General features: G+C 57.9%; 1 protein-coding gene across 1 annotated transcript in view; it reads right to left on the reverse strand.

Annotated features, from left to right (window-relative positions):
- Positions 1 to 17143, reverse strand: part of PRDM16 (PR/SET domain 16) — a 339449-nt gene that overhangs the window by 37738 nt on the left and 284568 nt on the right. The window contains exons 4-5 of the mRNA XM_028487992.2: positions 12094 to 12228; positions 820 to 922 (exon numbers count right to left, since the gene is read on the reverse strand). Of these exons, the coding sequence (XP_028343793.1) occupies positions 820 to 922; positions 12094 to 12228 (238 nt within the window). The remainder of the gene's footprint in view (positions 1 to 819; positions 923 to 12093; positions 12229 to 17143) is intronic.

The raw sequence follows: 17143 nt of genomic DNA on the forward strand, positions 1-17143 counted from the left end.
TTCCTCTGCGGCTTAAAAACTATTCCAGAATCCCAAGGCTTAACGACGTGGATGAAGGAAAAGAAACCTGGATTTCAGAAATCCGAGCTTTTACGCGAGACTGTGATTTTCTCAGGCGTCCTCTGAGATGTGGCGGAGCGTGGACGAACAAGGAAGGCAAGTATGTCTACTGGACAAATGCCAAGTGACCAGGCGAGAAGAAAGGACACCTGGGACGCTTCCCGCAGTCCTGCTGAAAGAGCTCAGTGGCCACCGTACCACCGCGGAGCGCACCGAAGCCCTAAATTCTCCCTCTCACCAAATAAATTTTCCCTTAACCTGTCTCTGGGACTTTTTGCTTTTAACTGCAGATGGGCGTTACTTTCAAAGACACTTATGGCATCAGTGCCCTCTCTTAAATGAGACCGAAACTTTCCCCTGGCGCAGAGTCTGGAGGCAAAGGTTTCCGAGATGCGAAACGGTTTTGTTTGTTTTTAAGTCACGTAGAAGACAGGCAACGCTGTTGCTGCTAGTACTAATTATACAGTTTTTAGAAATCCCCCAGGACTCTGCCGCTACAAAGCTGTAAGGCAGCACGACGCCCATTCCCACGCACCGTCTGAAGTCGGAAGTTGCCTCGGATCCAGGGTGTGGCCCATGTAACCCAAGGAAGGAGAAAGCAAAGCGCTTAGGTTGAGAAGCTGTTAGGAAGAGGCCGGTTCTCTCATTTGGGGTCCGGGTGGTGGGCCTTGGGCAGAAGCCGGGGGACCCCCCAGCCCCTGTCATGTGGCCCGAAGTGATGGGAGCTCCAGGCCTCTGCTCCTGTAGGCGGGGGCTTACCATCCAGGCTGGGGGGCACCGTCCCCAGGGAGTAGGAGCCTTCTTTCACGTGGACCAGCAGCTCTTCTCCTGGCTCGATGTCCTTAATGACTTTATAATAAATCTATGATGGAGAAACCAGAGAGAAAGGGTCAGCATTGTCGGCCTTGCTGCTTTAAAAGCCACGTCGCGCACACCCAGCCCGCGTGCCGTTGACACCGCTCATTGGGGAGGCTGGCCCGCTGGGCGCTTGACCTGCCTTCTAATTGCTGCTAAGAGGTTCCCCTTTGGAACCTGACAGAGTACACTCAGAAGGACTAGAGGCTATTTTTAACTCGTTTGATCCAGATTTTGGATATTGATAAAAGGGGCGCGAAAGGAAATAGGTGAGGATTAGCCCCAAAGTTCCCAAGCAGGGCGGGTCCTAGAGGGAAATATTAGGAAAAGTGGATCTTTTCATCAGGACTGGAGCCTGGGTTGATCCCCAGGTTCCTTTTGTCTGTCTGTATGTAAGACACCCTCTGCCGTCTGGGGGCGGGGTGGGGTCTTCAGGGGGCTCGAGAGTGAATTTGGAGGTTTATGAAAGTGACTGTGAACGCGGACGGAGGCCCGATCAGCAGGTGTGAGTCTCAGGTGAGTGTGGACGCCACCTGTGCCTGCCGCCAGCTCGGTGCCGGCAGCCGTTGGCGGTCTGAGACGGGGGACACCTCTGAAAACAGAGATGGGTCGGGCGGGGCTCAGGGTAGAGTCTGCAGCCTGGAGCAAGCTCTGAGGGACATCCAGCCTCAGTACTCCGAGCAGCCCCGGACCTTGCCAAGGTGTCCCCTGAGAAAACACCGTCTGCACGGGAGGTGGCAGCCACGATCTGGAGAACTCCAGCAACTCAGAAGGGCAGCACGACAGGGGCCTCCAGGGACGGAGCCCAGGGACCAGGCTCCAACAGCCTGGGGGGCTTTGGGAGAGCACGGGGCCTTCCTTGCCTTTGCCAGACCCTACCTGGGAGCCCCCTCCCTCCCTGGAGACCAGGGACACAGCTCCTCTGGGTGGGGGCACCCACTCCTCACGTGAGCAGGGCTGACACCAGAAACCCTGCATCTTCAGTGTCAGGCAGCAGGGTGCATTTCTCTCAGGCCAGTCCACTGCCTAGCATGCCGGCACGTGATGTTTGGGTCTTTCTTCAGATAACAGTAACCAAGGAGCTTCCAGGAGCCCGAAAGCTCGGCCACGGGACCGGCTGGGGGCCCAGAGAAGGACCCGAGACGAAGTGCCTCTGTCCTGGGAGACCTGGGGGCTGAGGCTTCTCCAGGCCATTTCCATCCGAGGTCCTCCAGCAACACCCTTCCCACGGAGGACTTGGCGGTTAGGTGTCAGGCCAGGCTTCCCAGAAGCAGCTGGCCTGGTTGTGGCCCCAGGGACTGAGCTGGGCACCGGCCTGCCGGTCTCCCTCCCCCCGCCCCCGGGTCCCGCCCTGGGGAAACATCTGGAAGGCCGAGCTTCCTCATCTCTGGTGGGGCCCCTTTCCCCCTTTCCCCCCTCTCCCCAGGCCAAGTCCAGCTTGGACGCCCTCGCAAACTGCCAGTCTCGACTAACTGCAGAATGACACCAATGTGCTCTCAGAGGGACAGCAGAGCCACACTGCGTCCCCAAACGCCCAGCCGAACACTTGGACTGCGGCACTGCACCCACTAGAAGAATAGGCACATGCGCAGATGGCTTATCACTGTGCAGAGTTCCTTTCCCTGTACTCGTTAGTAATCTCATTTGGCAACTATTCCCTGGCACGTCGCTAAAATAATGATGAGATTTTGAAAATGGAGACTAGAAACTGTACCATATTACCTTCTGGAATTAAATCAATTGTTATTAAGCTCCCAGTTTTGTATTATTTTATCTAAAAATTACACACCGGCTGAATCCTTGTTTTAAAAAAATCAGACTCGAGTCACTGTATTTTAAAATCGGACCCAGAGTGCACCCCACGCTTCAACAACGCTCGGAGGAGCCCCTGAGCCATCCCGGGGAGGTGCGTCAGGGCTTATTAATACGCAGGAACAATCGCACTTTCCTCCCGGCGCGGGTGAGTGAGCGCATCCAGCAAGTGCAGGCTTAATGCGCCCGCGGGGCCGCTGAGTTCCTGCGCGCAGGCTGGGGCGGGCCCGGCAGCGCGGTGTCTTCTCGAGGGTCCCCGTTAGAGGGCAATGTGGACCCGCCCGCAGCATCTTACCCGGCCGCGCCGCCCCCCCCACCCCCCACCCCCCGCCAGCCCGCGAGGGCCGGGGACGCGCGAGACCGGCGGCGCTCTCAGACCCGGTCCCGGCTCTGCGGCGGCCGCATCCTCCCGCGGCCGGGATGCTGGGCTCCTGCTCCAGCCGGGCTGCCGGGGCTGGCGCGGCCCGCCTCCCTCCTCCGCCTCCCCCTCCGACCCCCTCTGTGGGCCACCCAGCCTTCCAGGACCCCCACCCCACCTCTCCGAGGGCCCTCGGACCTCCAGAACCCCGCCCACCCCTCCCTGGGAGGCTGCCCGGCTCCCCTCCCCCACACCCCTCCCAGCTCCGAGGGCTGCACGACCTCCTGCGCCCCTCCTCCCACGCCCCACTCCGCTCCGACCCCCTCGGAGGCCGCCTGGCCTCGGGGGGAACCGACCCTCCCCAGTCGCCGCCGGAGGGTCTAGCGCGCTGGCCGTGGGATGCAGTTTTGTGCGCAGCGGGCACCCCCTCCCCGGCCTGGGACCCTCGGGGCAGCCGCCCGGGCGCCTAGCGGGGGCCGCCTCGACTTTGAGCCGCAGTCGGAATTAATCGCTATTATGCTGATCGCAGAGCCTGGGGCGGGGCTGGGGGCGGGGGGCGTCCCCGACCTGCCTCCACCTTGAGGACGGGGCGCGGCGGCGAACCGGAGACCACTCGAACTTTCCCAAGCTCAGCCGGTCCGCCTTTGCCAAGGGCGCCGGGGTGCGCGGGCCGCCCTGGTCCACACAAAGGCCGCCGGCGCTTTTACGACCTGTTCCCGGTGGCACCAAGGTCTTATCAGCCGGACGCGCAGAGAAAGACCCGGTTCCTGGTCTGCGGGGTCGGGCGACTTCCCGGGACAAAGGCCGGGCCTAGGTGGGACTGAGGCCTGGGCGGTCTCCTGGCTTATAGGGCACAATTACAAATTGCGCATTTACTGTACCGGCCGGCCCCTTCCGTTCGAGGCCCGTAATAAATTATTATTGCAGCCCCTTAAACATTCCCAAAGTCGGTTTATAACCTGCCTTTCATCGTGTGCCCCTCCGTGGCTCATATTCAGACCCCAGGGCCAGGTGGGCATCACGGATGGGCTGAGTCCTGAGGCTTTGCACAAGAGGGAAGACAGGAGCCTGTTCTCCAGGGAAGAAGGAGCCCTGGCCTCGGATGCCCTTTCGTTCCCAGGCTCAGCGCAGACCTGCCTTTGTCGGCATCTGAGTACCCAGGCCTGTCTCTAAACAGCAGCATCCCTGACACTGTTTAAACTCGCCTCAGTCCTTGGACTGTGTGGCAAAGGCAGAGCTGGAATTTTCTCTCTCGTTTCAGGATCTGAGGGTGGGGGCCGGCGGGGGGGGGGGGACCCCACAGCAACAGCTGAGTTTACTAGCGCCAATAAACGTCTGCTCTAAACGGCTTTAACAACTAACAATGCCAAACAGACCTGATCCCAAGTTAAGTCCTTGTTCAGCATTTCAGTTCTCTTTGGAACAGCGAGACCTGATTGAACACGGGCAGGCGACACCAGCAAGGGGGGCCTCGGGATTCTAACTGTATGTAGCCTGACCCGGCCTAGTTTCTTCCCCTTTTACAATCTCTAGACACAAAGAGACGACTTCTTGTAGGTGAAACGGAGCTGGGAAAAATAAGTGGCCACGTTCTCAACAGAAGACGGGGAAACTGCCTGAGAAAAGTTGGGTTTCGTACGGGCCACGTTCAGCGAGACCCAGCCTTTTAAGAAAATGAACATTGTTTTCTTTTCCCCGAGCAACATTCTTCAAGACAAAGAAATATTTCAAATTGATGATGGCTGACACTTTGGGATATTTTCTCCTTAGAGTTCCTTAAGTTTGTTTCTGTTTTTAATACCAAGTCAGTTGCACAAGGATAGATACTATTCCAAACACGAAGACTCACGTTCCACGATTTTTATTCCTCCTTAATCTTAGAATTTTAAAATTCGAATAGGTGAAAAACCCCATCCAACCTACACTGGGTAGAAATGACTAGACTGCAGACTTCCAGCCTGTAGGTTGAATTCAGGCCAAAGCCGTGCTCTCCCCTCCCTGGAGCAAACGGTCTTCTTAAAAAACATGAAAGTGATAAGTGAACTGGACCGTGTTTCCCCGCCACCCCCAACCCCCGCCCCGGCCAGTTTGAGAAATTTTAAAGGCGTATTTGAGTAAAATAGGTGAAATCTCTTTCACGGTGCTTATCTTAAAAAAAAAAAAAAAATTAAACCTCTCTCCATCCTGGATTTCAGAATTCACTTGTGCTTGAATTTGTGAAGGCTTTCGGTGTGGTGCACAAGGGGCTTTTCACGAAAGAGAAGCACACGGCGAGGGAAATTTGCATTGCTCTAAGATCTTGATGAAAAGCAAATTCGCCCAGTGGCCAGTCTGCCTTTGGAGAGAGGAGGCTGGCCTGAGGGTTATCCCTGGGCGTTTTTGGTCTCTCTCAGGATCCCCGAAGTGTGAGGTGGGTCCTAGCGCTGCCTCATTGCTTCAAGACCTTTGGAAGTGTCACCATGTTTCTTCATTACTTGCTGTCCCCAAACGTGGACCATCTCTCTCTGGGAAAGTTGTGGACACTGGAGTCCTGAGGCTGGTGGAGGGGTTGAGCATTTGGAGTTTAAAAAACAGCCCAGGTGACGCTCCAGGATGAAGCAGGGAAGCAAGCGTTGGGAGCTGCCGAGGGTCTGGGCAGGTCTTTATTTCCCTTTGCCTTCACTGTGGGAACATTTCCCCGGCTGTTTCAGAGCAAGGTAGGAGCAAGGGGACGGCCAGCCACCCTGGGTTCGTTCGGCACCACCCGCAGGCTCCAGGGACGAGCAGACAATTCTTTCCTTAGGCCGAGAGAGGGGAGAGAGCTTGTCATCTTTGGGATTTGCCACTTTCCTCTCTTCCCAAGTGTGGCTGAAGCAGTTTGTGCCTAAATCTTTACTTTTTGCTGTTAGATATTCTGTCACCTTCCCAGCAGGTCAACGTTAAAAAACATCTCTCTCTCTATCTCTTCTTAGTTGCACCTGGATGTTACAATTATATTTGTTATCTATGAATTATTATATTTATATATAATATAAAAATGTATAGTATACAGTTCGTACCTAGATTTTTTTAATGTGTATATATATATATATATAGTATAAATTACTGGTCACAGTTAAATTGCTTTCATCATTCTTAAGTGCCTTCTTCTAATAAAGTATCCCACTTAATTAAGAAGAAAAAAATATACATTCTGGTACATGATGATAGCCAGCGTCGTGAATTGATACCTTGCTCTTTGCCCCAAAGGGGGTCAGTTTGCTCCAAAGAGTAAAATGCAACAGCTTTCTGACTCAAAACAAATCTGCTATATTTTTTAAGTCTTTTGTAAATGGGTTAAGAAGCGCTAAAATGAATTCCCCATCCTTCTCATTTACAAACGGAAAATTGTGTCTAATTGTTTGGAAGCTACCATTGAAACCGGCCCATCCATTTACGATGTTTAATTTTAAAAAACTGTGGAGGGAGTGATGGGCTGTCCGGCAAGAGGGCAGAGCAGGGCGGTGGATGTCGCCGGCCTGTCGTTTAAAATCCTCGCCCTGGCAGGTCGCTCGCCCTGACATGGGGGTAGGCGGTGGGGGATGGGAGGTGGTCCACACCGGAGCAGAGGAAATGAAAGCAAAAGAAAATGCCTTGAGCTTTGGCCCGGGAACACCAGGTTCTCATTAGAAACAAGTGTTGGCTCTCAAAGACAGGGTGCTGCGTGGTTATCCGTTGGCTCATCTGCTAATGAAATTCCTTTGTTTGACACACTCTGCGAAGGAGATTAGCCTTTGTCTGCTTCCACTTTGGGGAGACTCGGCCCCTCCGCTCAGGCTGAGCCCCTCGCTTGCCCTGGGAAGGTGCTGGCAGTGGTGGGTTTTCCTCATGCCCGGCCAGCTCCGGCAGCGGGGGTGCAGTGCGGGCCTCGCAGCCCCTCCGAGGTGCGCTGGGGGCTCCGACCCCCAAGTCGCGCTCCCCAGCACGTGTGTGCGTGACCCCGGCCTCATGTGGCACCATCTTCGGCCCCGCCGGCCACCGACATCCTTGCCCCGCGGAGGCAACGCGGCAACAGGACAGGGAGCTGGGCCGCGCACCGGCCTCTTCATGCCTGTGCTTCCTCGGGAATTACTGGTCACAGTTAAATTGCTTTCATCATTCTTAAGTGCCTTCTTCTAATAAAGTATCCCACTTAATTAAGAAGAAAAAAATATACATTCTGGTACATGATGATAGCCAGCGTCGTGAATTGATACCTTGCTCTTTGCCCCAAAGGGGGTCAGTTTGCTCCAAAGAGTAAAATGCAACAGCTTTCTGACTCAAAACAAATCTGCTATATTTTTTAAGTCTTTTGTAAATGGGTTAAGAAGCGCTAAAATGAATTCCCCATCCTTCTCATTTACAAACGGAAAATTGTGTCTAATTGTTTGGAAGCTACCATTGAAACCGGCCCATCCATTTACGATGTTTAATTTTAAAAAACTGTGGAGGGAGTGATGGGCTGTCCGGCAAGAGGGCAGAGCAGGGCGGTGGATGTCGCCGGCCTGTCGTTTAAAATCCTCGCCCTGGCAGGTCGCTCGCCCTGACATGGGGGTAGGCGGTGGGGGATGGGAGGTGGTCCACACCGGAGCAGAGGAAATGAAAGCAAAAGAAAATGCCTTGAGCTTTGGCCCGGGAACACCAGGTTCTCATTAGAAACAAGTGTTGGCTCTCAAAGACAGGGTGCTGCGTGGTTATCCGTTGGCTCATCTGCTAATGAAATTCCTTTGTTTGACACACTCTGCGAAGGAGATTAGCCTTTGTCTGCTTCCACTTTGGGGAGACTCGGCCCCTCCGCTCAGGCTGAGCCCCTCGCTTGCCCTGGGAAGGTGCTGGCAGTGGTGGGTTTTCCTCATGCCCGGCCAGCTCCGGCAGCGGGGGTGCAGCGCGGGCCTCGCAGCCCCTCCGAGGTGCGCTGGGGGCTCCGACCCCCAAGTCGCGCTCCCCAGCACGTGTGTGCGTGACCCCGGCCTCATGTGGCACCATCTTCGGCCCCGCCGGCCACCGACATCCTTGCCCCGCGGAGGCAACGCGGCAACAGGACAGGGAGCTGGGCCGCGCACCGGCCTCTTCATGCCTGTGCTTCCTCGGGGGCGGGGGGCACTTTATTTCCAAGCTCTTGTTTTCTTTCTTACCATTCAAACAAATCCAAGAACAGACCCTGTCTGTGTCTTCGGAAACATCTCAAACTGACTTGTTTGCTCATAATGGTGGGAGAAAGAACCACCAGGGGTGATCTGAGGGTCTCGCGTCTTCCGAAAAGAAGAGTGGGAGTTGGAGGATGCTGGGGGAACGGTCGAGCCTCCAGGGTGAACCAAGGCTCCCGTGGGCTCCTTGCCTTCTCTTCCTGCTAAGCCGGGAAAGTAAATCAAAGCACCCCAGGCCCTACAGCTATGGTCTGACCACCCCCCAAGAATCCCAGAGGATGACGTGTTCCGCCACAGCTGTCTGCTGTGGATGTTTCGTTCCTAGCACCCGGGCCGCCCTAAAGCTTGTGTGGCCTCAGGACCACCTGTGGGTTCTATGCAGTAGCAAACCACAAGTCACCTTTAGGTGATGCTCTGGGTGCAGGGGGACATTCCTGGCCCCCCTGGCCTTTGCTGCCTGGGGCTCACCCCTCCAGAGCTGCACAGAGGAGGGCTGAGGCCGGTGCCGAAGCTGGTGCCCAAGGAGCAGGAGTGACGGGCTGGTCACCTCTCCCCGAGGTCCACTGGGGCAGCGACCACTTAGAGCCACAGGGCTCCAAGAGGGGCACAGATGAGGACCTGGGGGAGGGGCCCTGAGCACGGCCCTGCAGTCCCACGGCTGGGCGGGGGGCACGTGGTCAGTGGCCTGAGTGGCTCCGGGGAGAACGAGGCCCGACCGGATGGAAGGAGGCCGTCCTGGGGGGGCTGCGCTGCCCAGTGCCTGGTCTCCCCGAGCGCCCACGATGCAGCTGGAGGGCTGCCAGCTGCTCAGAACCTCACGGGGCACGGGGGGTACGTCTGTCCCCACGGCCCGTCTGGCCACCGGCAGAGGCCGTGCTGGGCTGAGGGGGATGAGACCCCCTGACCTCAGCTCGCCGCTCCACGTGGGTCTCTCCGGAGGACTCGGGACCATCCAGGAGGCCCGTCCAGAGCTGCCTCAAATCCTCTGGCCGCTGTGGCTTCTGGAACGTTCTCTTTAAGACACCCTCTCCTGCCTGGTCTCCTTTGTCCTCTGGACATTGGGGCTCAGGTCATGGTTACGAACTTCAAGTTAGTGCTCTTCTGATGGAAGTCACTTCTCTACAGAATACCATCTGGAAACACACTGTTTCCAGAAGTCGTTTTTATGGATCTGAGATCTTCAACCCGGTTCCTTCCCTGTGTTTGTGCTGTGTTGGGAGGAGGTGGGGTGTGTGTGTGTGTGTGAGTGTGTGTGTGTGTGAGTGTGTGTGTGAGAGAGTGTGTGTGAGTGTGTGAGTGTGTGTGAGTGTGAGTGTGTGTGCGCGCGAGTGTGTGTGCGTGAGAGTGTGTGAGTGTGTGTGAGAGAGTGTGAGTGTGAGTGTGTGAGTGTGTATGTGTGTGAGTGTGTGTGAGAGTGTGTGTGAGAGAGTGTGTGTGAGAGTGTGAGTGTGTGTGTGTGGTGGGGAGCAGAGAAAGGGAAATTGTTCACTTAAGTGTGTTTGTGTGTTTGTATGAGTGTGTGTCGTCGGTGAGGGGGGGAGGGGGAGTTCCCTAAGTGCCAGGAAATCCGGGTGGAAACTCTTGGGATTATGGAAATCTGAGACACCCCATTAATATCGTGTAATGTTTCCTTCTCAAAGAGAGGCCTGTCTTCAAAAATCTTTGTTTTATTATTAATATTTCAGGGACGTTTTTATTCCAGCTCTACACAGGGTCAAGCCGGCCGCTTTGCAGCAAGCTGAGTTGCCAACGGTCGGGACTGGGGGACGGAAGGAAAGACTTTCTGCTGGGCTGCGTGGCCATCCGAGAGAGAGCATGTCAGGTTCTGAGAGATTGTCTACAAAATAGTTCGAAATCTAGCATACCCCTTTCAAAAAGGTATTTCTAAAATTCACTTCATTCACACCAACAAATACTGAGAATCTATGTGTATTTCAGAGCAGTTTTCCTATCATGATTAGAGATTAAAATTGTGTTATTTCTCAAAGGAAAATACATCCCACAAATTGCCCATCTTCCTTTGAGATCTGAGATGTGGCCGTCTCCTCACACCTCTTGGCTCCTGCTTTCCTGAGTGTTTGGAGGCCACTGCCACACCGTTAAGTTTGGAGATGGGGACATTGGCGGGAATCTCGGTTGCCCGGTGCCAGCAGGAATCACCCAGCATGGTCCCAGGAGGCAGGGCAGAGGGTCCTCTCTCCCTCGGAGGATGCAGGGTTTGAAAGGCCCTGGGTGGAGAAATTTTACTGCTTCCGGCCATTTCATTTTTTTTAAATAACTTTTTTATAGATTTATTTGTTTTTATTTATTTTTGGCTGCGTTGGGTCTTCGTTGCTGCGCGTGGACTTTCTCTAGGTACAGTGAACGGGGGCTACTCTTCATTGCGGTGGCTTCTCTTGTTGCGGAGCGGGGGCTCTAGGCACGCAGGCTTCAGTAGTTGTGGCGTGTGGGCTCAGTAGTTGTGGCTCGCAGGCTCAGTAGTTGTGGCGCACGGGCTTAGTTGCTCCACGGCACGTGGGATATTCCTGGACCAGGGCTTGAACCCGTGTCCCCTGCATTAGCAGGCGGATTCATAGCCACTGTGCCATCAGGGAAGTCCCCAGGCCGTTTCATTGTTGCTTTTGCTTAAATATGCACCGAAGTCCTCTCCGAGCCTGTGAACTAAGACGGGGATAATAAATCCCCCATTTTTAGGCTGTTAGAAACATCCAGCAGGCAAGGATGACATTTTGATGTTACATTGGGTTTAAGTATTCGAGCCAGGTATGGTTCCGAACGTAGGATGGAGCTTGGTAAGCACTGGGGCATAAAAGTGGGGTTAAATGAAAGGGAACCCATGAGCGTAGGGTATTCCTGTCCACTGGTCCTGAAGAATGAAAGAGTTTGCTGCAAAGTAGTTAATTCCATTTGGACCCTGCATGGAGCTGAAATAAAGGCTAACCCGAAATAGTAATAATAAAACAAAGATGTCAGAAGACAGGCTTCTCTTTGAGAAGATGCTACGGCTGCATTTTCAAAAGCTTGCCATATAAAGGCACCTACCAAACATTTCTTTTTCTTTTCTTTTTTTTTTTTTTTTTCCGGTATGCGGGCCTCTCACTGCCGTGGCCTCTCCCGTTGCGGAGCACGGGCTCCGGACGCGCAGGCCCAGCGGCCACGGTTCACGGGCCCAGCCGCTCCGCGGCACGTGGGATCTTCCCGGACCGGGGCACGAACCCGCGTCCCCTGCATCGGCAGGCGGACTCTCAACCACTGCGCCACCAGGGAAGCCCCCCAGACATTTCTTTTTTAAATAAAAAATCTGCATCCTTCGTTATTTTATGCTGCATCTCACAAAAGCGCAGTCCTAGATATCTGGGACTACTTTTTGTGCCCAAACAGGGCTGGTCACCTCCGCAGGCTGGCTGGGCTGCCACAGCTATTCTTGGGGGCTCTGGGCAGCTGGGGCCTCACCTCAGCCTTCCGGACGGCCGGTGCAGACCCTTCCGGGCCGCTTGGATAAACAGCCATTTAGACACGATTCTCAAGGAGAGGGGTCCGGTTCTCCACTTCTCTCACGGGGGTGGTGTTTGTCGGAACGCGGAGCCTGAAGTGTCAGACCCTGCCCGCTCGCGGCCTCGTTTCTTCCCATAAGCCATCATCTTGTGGCTCTCGAGCCCCGTCAGCCCCGGAGCAAAGGCTCTGATGGAGCATTCGGGGGTGTCGCTGAGTTCCTGGAAACTCAGCACTGGCCAAGTGCCAGCTAGCCCCCCGCCGCAGGACGGGCTTGGTAGAGACGTGGCTAACCCTTCACCTTGGCGGCTCCACTCGATCCATCCTGGTGCCAGGGCCCCAAGGACAAGGCTCTGCGAGCCCCGGACCTACCTGCTCGTTGATCTGACACATGGTGAGGTTCTGGTCGTCACAGGAACAGGCCACGCGGATGTACTTGAGCCAGCTGCCGGCCCCGGCCTGATTAGCGTCCACGCAGAACTTCCTGCTGCCCAGGTCTTCGGAGATCTGCCCGGCAAGAAGGAAAACCAAGAAGGGTCAGAGGCATCCTGTGCGCTAGAGCCGACACACTCTACGTCTGCCCAGCCAGAGAGTCCGCTGTTTGGGTGCAGAGTGGGAAGGCAGGCCGGCCTCTGGACACCAGCCGACCCTGCGGGCGTCAGCCAGGCCCTCAGCCCGCCAAGCCCGCCGACGCCCAGGAGTCTCCGGGAGGGAGCCCGACGCAGAGGTAGGAGGACGGCCCTGTCTATTCTCACCGAGCAGATCGCTGCCTTGGCACAGCCATAAAAGTGCCACCGGCGTTGTGAAAACGCCCCAGCAAGCGGCCCCACGTGTGAGAAAGCAGAGGCCGCCGTGTCCGAGGGCAGAGCCCTCCGCGGAGAGCACTGGGCTGGGCCGGGGGTGAGCGGTCTCGAAGGTGAAGTTGCGGTCGGGGCGTGGCTGCGTGCGAATCTCGACGCGTGTGCGCCTGTGCGTGTGCGCGTGTGCCGGCGTGCACGCTCACGGCAGCGTGCACGTCGCCCTGCGAGAAGGAAGATCATTTGGTTTTCTTAAAAGTGGAAGTTTCTATCTGACGCTGGGTGTTTGCAGACGGCCAGCCGGCAGAGGCCCCACGGGCCCGACTGGCATCAGGTACTTTGCTGCTGCCCTTGTTTTCTGAACGCCCTTCTGACAGGCAGAGGCCCGGAGCCTCTCCGGCGTGCGCACGTCTGAGCAGGTCGTTTCCCAGAAGACCGACCCGACCGCTGTCCCTGCCGAGAGGGGGATGCCCCAAAGCCGCCGGGCACCGAGGTGGGCGCTGCAGGCAGAGTCCCTCCCTCCTGCTCTGATCAGTGCCTGCTCAGGGGCCCGAGTCCAGAGCTGTGGAGGCCAGTGGCGTGGTGGGCAAGCTTCCCGGGCGCCTGAGCTGGGAGGCTGGGAGGGAAGGAGGGAGGGGCTGAGGCCACCACCACACTGAGGACTGGAAGTACGTGTCCAGGTGGGCAGGAGTGTCCAGGTATCTAGGTGGGCAGGGGTAATGGGAACAGGGTGTCAGAAGGACTCAGGGAAGTCAGGGCAGGGGGTAGTGACATGTCTTGGCACAGACAGAGGAGGCCGACCCCAGGCGCACGGCCCCTGTTCCCCCGGGCGGGGGGGGTCTCTCCAGTGCCGCCTGATGAACAGGTAAGGACCCGGGAAGGGAGGGAGGCTGCCCCTGAGGCCTGGAGAAGCCCACTTCTGGCCGGAGAACCAGGATGCTTTGTAAACAGCTCAGGTGCCTCCCCAACGTCCAGGGACACTTTCTAAATGGCCCAGGGTCCCGCCTGGCCTGTGAGTCAGGGAGGTTTCGGGAAGCTGCCGCCTGGCTGTGGGAGGGCCTAGAACCCACCTCTAGTGCTCATCCAAGCCCCACGGGCCCCCGGAGCCCACGGCAGCGCCCCCTGTCATGACGAGTCTCTGAGCGGCCGCTGAGCTGACCTGGAAGGGGCTGTGAGCCCAGAGGCCTCCGTTCTGACGATTCTCCACTTTGGGGACTTCAACCAAATGGCCCTAATTCTGAAAGAGCGCCTGGGACAGTGCGGCCACAGGGAGGCTGCCCGGCCCAGCCTCTGGTCCTTGGCTGCCAGGGGTGAAGGGACACGGTCGCTCTGGGCCCCATCGGGAGGCCACTGTGGGCTTGTGGGGGGCCGGCCACACGGGAGAGGCCCCTTTCCTGACGCTAAGGCCTCTCACGGGCCCCTCCTCTTACCTCCCACCCCCAATGCAGGAAACCCGCGAAAGAGCCACCAAGCAAAGCTGTGGGTGGTGGCCGTCACTCGGCGAGGCACCCGGCCGCCTGGCTCCATCACAGGGAGGAAGAGGGGCTGGCTGGCCAAGACCCAGGGACCCCCCCCCCACCCCCCCGACCCCATCCCTGTACCTCCCACCCAGCATCTTCACAGGGGGGTGTAGGCGGGCGGCTGGCACTCTCTCTGTCTCTTGTCTCTTTGCCTGTGTCTCTCAGTCTCCTCCCCCCACCCATGGTCCAGTCTGGACTAGCAGAGACCGTCAGCGATGCCGTGAGCCGTCACAACAAGCGCGGGGGGGCCCCGCATCTCCTGTCCCCCCAGAGAGCGTGCGTGACCCTGCGGTTCTCAAAGGACGTGTGGAGTTGGCCAGAGAAGCGCGGGAGGCCGGGTGCGGCATGGCCCGTTGCCTGTCAGTTCCGGTAGATTCTGCGACACCGCAGGGCTGCTGGAAGGCCCCAGGCTCATCCCCCAGCCCCACACCCGAGCCCTGCCTGCCCTAGGAGCAAATCCACACTTCTGCCGGCACACCTGTGGGCACACGCACAGACCCACCATGGCAGCACTGCCTCACGGAGAGTAACTTCTGCACGGCCGGGCCCTCCCTCCTGAGTGTGCCCTCTCGGCCCTCTGGGAACAGGCCTCTCTCTCCTCCACGTGACGGCCCTGCAGGTATTTGGACACGGCCCTCGTTCAGCACACAGCTCCAGGCCTCTCAAGCGCGTCTGAACGTGGACACGGCCGGTGGCGAGCCTGCACGGACACTGCTCTGGGGCCTCCGGCCTGTGTCCGTCCTTCTTGGGGTGCAGGGCCCAGAGTTCAGAGGCAAAACATCCTCACATCCTCCAGGGCCCCCCTGCCCAGCTCCAGGGGATGTCTTCCCTCTCTGGTGAGCAGCCCCTCCCGGGAAACGTCCCTCCTCCTCAACCCGGAGGACCTGGTCCCCCAGGCCTGACCATCTGGACCACCGCAGGGTGGCAGTTACTTCCTGAAGGTCCCTAAAGGTCCGGGGGCCCCTTCTCCCTCATGGGCACCCTGGCTGGCTTTCTGGGGCGACAGAGGAGGCCTTGGTTAATGCCTTCCACCCGAAGAGACTAAAACTCTCCCTCTGAGAGGTAGCAGGGAACGGCTGACCTGTCCTCCAGGGAAGGCACAAGAAGCCCTGGTCTTGGGGCCCTGAACCAGCGATGCGGGGCCAGGTTGGGCAGTGGGCCTCACCCCGATGCCAGGACCACGTCTCTCTCCCGTCTTTGTGTAGGGAGTCCAGCCCTGTGGGGCACACTTGGGCAGACCTGGATGATGGAGCCGGGGCAGGGGGCAGGGGCAGGGGGCGCAGGCGGGAGCCTGGCCTGGAAGCTGCTGCTTTTCTGCTTCAGATCAGAGAAACACTCCGAGGAGTGGCCCTGGGCCTGGGCCCCGGGCCATGTGGACGGGGTGCTGTAGGCTTGGCTTCTTGTTTGGGGCGTGGATGGGCCGTGCCGTTTCTGATTACAGAAGGGGAGAAGTGGGAGTGGCGTTTGTCTCTCTCTGGCCTCCTTTCCCTCTGTCTCTGGCCTTCTCTCCAGGGTCTCCGCCGTGGCCAAGCTGGGGCCCCTGGGGTTGCTCGCACCATGAGCCGCGTGGGCTCAGGCCTCTCTTGGTAGCAGCGCTGCCCCTTCTTCGTCACTGCGGACCCTCCCAGGCAGGGGCTGTTATTGCGCATTTTCAGGACACGAGATGGAGGCTCCAGGAGCAGGGCTGGGCCCAGCCCAGGCCCCCCACACGCTGTCTGAGCCGGATCGAGGACCAGAGAGAGGGTCTCCGTGCCGACTCCAGCACCCACAGGACTCGGCACGCCCTGGGATCCAGAAAGCAGGCCCGGGCCGTCACAGGTACCCCCTCCCGCCTCTCTTGGAATGAGACTTTCCGGGGCCCATCAGGACAGGTCGTGTCACTCTCTGCCCAGCTCAGCAGGGCCTGAGGCCTGGCTTGGTCTGTGCTCAGAGCCGCGCCGCAGGAGGCCAGCACAGGTAGAAGTGGACGGAGCGGGTGGCTGCAGAGCCCCCGCCCCAGGCTGCGAGCTCGGTTCTCTTCCTGCACAAGGCATGAGCCAGGGAGGGTGAGACGGAAGGAAGGAGTTGGCCCGGTTGCCCCCTAACCAATCTCCTAGGGCAACGTTAGCAGGCAGCGGCCCGGAGGCTGCCATGGCCTTGGGGCTGGGTCTCTGCAGATCGGAGGTCCGGCTCGCATCCAAAGCCTGGCTCTGGGCAGTTTGGGGCTGAGCCTTGGGGGTCCCGGAGCCTCCAAAGGAAGCTGCCCTCCTGCCCGCTCTCCCCCACTTGGCCTTCCAGGCCTGTCCACCCCTCGTCCCCACACCAGCTTCCCCAGCTCATAAATCACCCCCACCAGAAAGGCCGAGTTATGAAGCAAAGGCATGGAAAAACTCTCTTCACCTTGACAATTTTTTTTGCACATCATTTGAGGTTTCCTGCACCTCGGATTTCTGGGCTCACTGCTGGGCCGCTGTCTCACGTTTAATGGACGTGGCCAGCCTCTGGCCATCTGGGGTGTGCGTGCCGGCGGGAATGCCAACGCATCTGTCGTCAGCTGCCTAATGGGTTCCGAGCAGGCGGGAAGGAACGGGCCTGGGAGTCCCGTCCCTCGGCCCCGCGTCCTGCCTCTGCAGCCCGGCTCCATGGAGGCCTGGGCCTAGCGTCCGCTTCCAGCTCGGGGCAGGCCCAGGGGGCAGGCCTCATCCTTCTCACCCTGACCCCTTCTTTAAGCTGATCCAGAGCCACGAGCTCAGCCACCAAGCTGTGTGGGGCTGTCCTACCCACATGCACCCGTAGGTGCGTAACACACGCACGCACACGCCAAGATTTATGGCGTCCACGAGTAGCTGAAACAGAAAGTCCATTCTTGTGATGGAAGGAGGTGGGGGAGAGGCTTTCTGGAAACACCTCTGCTGGGTGCAGATGCGGAGCCTGGATGAGCTCGTAAATCCTCTGTCCTGACTCTCATTATGGGGCTCGGTGGTGACATGAACAGCACCAAGGAGAAATGTGGCCTGTGGGAAGGGGTCGCACGGCTGCCCAGCAGACAGGAGTCCTGGCGGGAGGGTCATAGGGCCCCACCTGCTCAGGCTGAGAGGAAGGTTGGGGGTGGGGGAGGAAGGAGGG

This window comes from Physeter macrocephalus, chromosome 3 (assembly GCF_002837175.3).
Source record: "Physeter macrocephalus isolate SW-GA chromosome 3, ASM283717v5, whole genome shotgun sequence".
NCBI lineage: Eukaryota > Metazoa > Chordata > Mammalia > Artiodactyla > Physeteridae > Physeter > Physeter macrocephalus.